This window comes from Carex rostrata, chromosome 25 (genome assembly GCF_964058835.1).
Source record: "Carex rostrata chromosome 25, lpCarRost1.2, whole genome shotgun sequence".
NCBI lineage: Eukaryota > Viridiplantae > Streptophyta > Magnoliopsida > Poales > Cyperaceae > Carex > Carex rostrata.
The window spans coordinates 8,196,709-8,202,098 of record NC_135942.1 but is presented as its reverse complement, the minus strand read 5'-3'; the positions used below and the strand labels follow the sequence as shown (position 1 = coordinate 8,202,098).

General features: G+C 36.6%; 1 protein-coding gene across 1 annotated transcript; it reads right to left on the bottom strand.

Annotated features, from left to right (window-relative positions):
* Window positions 1-2,104: 2,104 nt before the first annotated feature.
* LOC144576187 (ATP-dependent Clp protease proteolytic subunit-like) lies at window positions 2,105-2,605 on the bottom strand. Its single transcript, XM_078326471.1, has one exon. It carries the CDS (start codon window positions 2,603-2,605, stop codon window positions 2,105-2,107), a length of 501 nt encoding a protein of 166 aa, XP_078182597.1.
* Window positions 2,606-5,390: the final 2,785 nt, after the last annotated feature.

The window sequence follows — 5,390 nt, the reverse complement described above, 5'->3', positions numbered from 1 at the left end:
CCTAAACCCTAAACCCTAAACCCTAAACCCTAAACCCTAAACCCTAAACCCTAAACCCTAAACCCTAAACCCTAAACCCTAAACCCTAAACCCTAAACCCTAAACCCTAAACCCTAAACCCTAAACCCTAAACCCTAAACCCTAAACCCTAAACCCTAAACCCTAAACCCTAAACCCTAAACCCTAAACCCTAAACCCTAAACCCTAAACCCTAAACCCTAAACCCTAAACCCTAAACCCTAAACCCTAAACCCTAAACCCTAAACCCTAAACCCTAAACCCTAAACCCTAAACCCTAAACCCTAAAACCCTAAACCCTAAACCCTAAAACCCTAAAACCCTAAAACCCTAAACCCTAAACCCTAAACCCTAAACCCTAAAACCTAAAACCTAAAACCTAAAACCTAAAACGTAAAACCGAAAACCGAAAACCGAAAACCGAAAACCGAAAACCGAAAACCCTAAAATCTAAGACCCTAAAACCTAAAACCCTAAACCCTAAACCCTAAACCCTAATATGATTATTTCATTTAGCTTTGTTTAGAAAATAAATAATATGATTATTTCATTTGGAACATATGATATAAATAGAATATATCGATTGAGTATAATATTAGCATAACAAAACGAACGATCGCTGTGAGATGAATGAATGGAAAGGCGGATACGCAGGGGCTACTATTTGCGGTCGGGACCGATATGCGGGGAATGCTAGTCGCAGTCAGTTTCGATGTTGGAATGGCCGATAAATGGGGATTGCTAGTCGTGGTCGGGACCAATACGCGGGGACTGCTAGTCGCGGTTGGGTTTGAGATATAACGTATGACAAGCAAAGTAATGGTCAGTGATTTATAAGATTTTAAAGTAACAAGTGCTTACATGAATGATAGTTATTGCATGATAGGATAAAACAAATTGCATTTTGGTTGTTGATTAAATAAAGTTGTTTAGTATATGATCAAAAGGAAATATTTTACAAACCTCTGGGCTGGAACTAAATCCCGCACTAAGAGAATGTTCAATCTCTCACCCGTTTCACTTTTATGTGGGTTCCAAGTAACACAGAAGAGGAATTAGATACGAGGTAAGAGTAATGGAAGAATAAATGGGAAGGAATAAAGAAATGTCGCTTGATTGATTTTAGGATTTTATGTTTCTATTTTGATTTGTTCAATTAATGAATACAATTGTGGCATGTTATATTTTATTATTGGTAATGTATGTGATGCAAATGCACCTTACGTAAAAATACGTGACGGGTTGTCTCGGGGTGTGACAGTTAGGTACTGGAGCCACACTGCCTATTGATAAGTCCTTAACTTTAGGTCTTTTTTAAATTGATTCATGAAGTATTTTCTTCATGAAGTATTTTAATGTAGATATATCAGGAATAGTTACATCAAACTAATTAATTAAAGTAATTATTCCTGATATAAACTCAAAAAATTATATTATATGTTTTCAAGTTTCAAATAAATCGAAAAATTGATAAGTCTTTCTAAAAAATAGCATAGAAAAATCTTTTTGAAAAAAAAGTATAAAAAATTCTTATTAAACTGTCTTGCTTGCTCTAAAAAATGATTGGATTTTGATCAATGGAAACCATCAATTTGATAGAATAAATAGGTATATCATATACCTAAATGTTACTATCATATTCATCAGTACTGCTCCATTATATTGGAAAGATTCTCTTATCTGTTCGAATTCATGACCTAAACGAGCCGCAAATACACCCTAGCACATGGTCCTGACATCTAGCGGGAGATTTCTTACCATTTTTTTAGCTGTCTTATGTTTCTAAGAAGTTGTGCATATAGTTGGCATATTATGTATATATCTATACAGAATCCAATTACTTTCTTTCGATCAGATGTTATTTTTTTCAATTTTCCTTTTTTGAATATGGGATACTCCATATTCAAAAAAGGAAAATTCGACTTTGAAATCTATTTCATCACTCGGATCACTCAGGTTTTATTTCATTTTATTTTTTGGATTTTATTATGCGATCAATAATACCATAATCTTGAGCTTCTGTTGCAGACATAAAATAGTCTCTTTCCAGATCCTTCTGTATAACATCTACAGGTTTACCTTTGTTTTATGCATCAATATCCGCAATTGTGTTACGAAGTTCAAGCATATCTTCTACTTCCATTTTTAAGGAATGTATATTTCCCTTAACACGGGCACTGCTAGGTTGGTGAATCATCACCTTAGCATTAGGCAATGCTAGCCATTTAGTAATTGTTTCTCTGGCCAGGACCAAAGATGCCCCTGATGCAGCTAATCCCAAATTTATTGTAGATACATCAGGTACAATGTACCTCATTGTATCATATATAGATATAGCTGCCTCTGCTCCTCCACCGCGAGAGTTTATATATATGCTGATATCCTCATCATTGTCAGTATCATCATAAAGATCAGTTTCCGAATCCAGTTGTAACAAGAGACCGATAAACCTATTGGCGAAATATTTCTTAATTTTTTTGCATAGAAAAAGTGCTCTTTCTTTGTAAAGCCGTTCGTATATGCCAATCCAAGTCGGTTTATCCTCGGGAAAACGCCTATAAGGGACCTTTGGTATACCTAGAGGCATATCAAATTCCTCATTTTTTGTATTTTTGCAAACAACTAATAGATTGGATTTCTTTTCTTTTAGTTATTATTTTATCCATCTAGGGTCAATCAATAACAAAACGCATTATTCCAATATATCAAATATCGATTCCAATGGCTTTTGCTACTAGAACTTTCCCAACCACGATTCTGTTGGGGTTTCACGGTGCTGTAACCAAAACCCGTTTAGGCTTAAGTTGCGGAATGACCGTAGAACAAAAATTTCTACGGCCAACTTAAGCTCAGGATTAAACGGGGTATGTCAGGAAACTTTCCAAGGCGATCCACCTTCAGTATTCCTTTGGCATCAAAACCCAATTTAATCCTTTTACAGATCTACTCCATGATTGATTTTTAAAACTTTAATCTACTTACCAATTAAATAGATTAATATAGCATATTTATACCTTGTTTCCAAATCACAGTTGGAATGCAGACCGAGCGAGTAGTGCCTCACCAGGGAAGGAATCGACTCGGAGTATCACACGTGTGATACCTCTATCGGTTATCCACCAGGACTAACCGCAGAGCGGTTTATTTCTTCTGCCAGAAATACCGTAAACCGCGGAATTCTGCAAAAACACTATTCACAGGGAAAAAGACGAAAACCCGTAAACACGAATTTTCGGTTGCTCAGTTTCATCAATATGCAAAACTGACATACCGTGAAATTCGGTAAAACACTATTCATCGATCCCATAAATATACCTCACAACAACTCGCAAGATTATACGTCAACTACGTATAACTTTCTTTTCTCAACCGAAACACTATTTGGGAGAGAAACCGAGAAAGAGAGAAAATACCGATCCGTTTCGACACGAAACGGTATGAGTGAATTAGCAATTTTCTCTCTACCCCTTGATGGTATTTTTCTATAGCTAATAATGAACCCTAATACACCTAATTTGGTTGCAAGCATACAACCTTGTCAAGTAGTAGTTCGGGTGTCGAATCCACAGGGACAACTCGTAAAGTACTGGTTCTCGCCAATTCACTAAGCTAGACTACCGGAGTTTGGGTTGGTTTCTAAATCTAATTAAATTGAAAGGAGCAAATAATAAATGTCTTGGGTCTGATTCAAGTGTAGGAGTTCTAGGGGCTTTGGCATTCCTATCCACTAGGGTCTCAATCTACTCGATTTATGTTTCTAAATCATACGTGGGCGTCATGTCTAAGGTGATAATAGCGTACACTTCACGGTTAAGTACTTCACGGCCTATTATCTTACCTTTAGGTTACTTCGGACTTCTCGGTTAAGTACTTCGTCCTAATAACCTATTCTCTACTCTTTTTGTTCAGGGAGTTAACACAAGTGATTTTTAGTCATTGATAATAGCGTACACTTCACGGTTAAGTACTTCGCGGGCTAATATCGTACCTTTAGGGTACTTAGGACTTCTCGGTTAAGTACTTCGTCCTAATTACCTATTATTTACTCATTGGATAAATCCCTAAATCTATGTATCGGAGGAGTAAGGTTAAACCACCCAATCGATGTATAAATCAAGCATTAAAAGAGTAAATCGCTAATAGTCAATAAAAACCACAAATCGAGTAAGATAGAGTGCACCTAGTTTCGACTTTTACATGCCATCGCCCCTAGAGAGGAGATTAGCCTCTCATAGGGGCACAAACAATTACAAAGGGGATAAATAAGTTGTTACCAAAGCCTAAAGAAAGGAAAATAGAGTAGAGAATACAAATCCAAGCTCAAATCTCTTCTCCCTCAAGCTTTTCCTCTCCAAATCGCCCTAGATCTGAAACCCTAGCTCTTGAGTCGTTCCCAGCTGTTGTGTAATGTGAAAATGGCGGCCTCCCCCTTCTCTCCAAGAGCCCCCGTCTATATATGCCCTTCTGGGCCTCTAACAGCCCAAAAATAAGAAGCTGAGAAGAAATTTCGGGTCGCAATCATAGGAATTGCGGGTCGCAATAATGGTGCGAAAAAGTGGCAGTGAGCTGTTTGCGTCTGGACTTGCTCCAAATTGTTCTCATTTGCTTCTAATACCTGAAAATACATCAGAATATAGCAGTATCTCGAACTTGGTGTGATATCTAAACAAAATGGCTTTAAACTAATAAAGAGGGATAGTTTTAGAGACCAAATCCTACCAAAAATGTATATGAAATTTGGACTTATCACCCCTCCACCCCTATTTATAGGGTTTAGGGTCGGTTGCCAAAAGACCAAAATGCCCTCCAAGTTCGGCCTATTTACAAGATATGCCATTGAATGGATAAGGATGACATGTCATGTGGATAAGATCGATGACGTGTCATCTGGATAGGATCGATGACATGTCATGCGGATAAGCACGAATCTGAAAAGACCCGAATGCCCTCGGCCCGAATACAAATAATATTCGTATAATTATTCTGAACAATTATATATATTTTTCTTGCGGTTGTTGTTTCGGTAATTTATACAATGTGTTCTGCACATTTATAAATTAACCGGTTAACTTTTATACAACGTGTCACACACGTTTATAAATTAACCAATGTTTTTGCTTGTTATTTTTACATAACATTTATAATTTAATTATAACACGTATAATTAATTATAACCATCTTACTATTGATCATAACCAATTTATAATCAATCACAATAAGATTCTCTGATTAACTCCTATATGGTGTGACCCAATAGGATCTGTGTTATGTTGGTAAACAGAGTTAAAACTGTTTTAACTTCTATAATCATGAGCAGCATCTGGCAACACATCATGACCATCCAATTACACAGATGATGCTGTACAGTACAA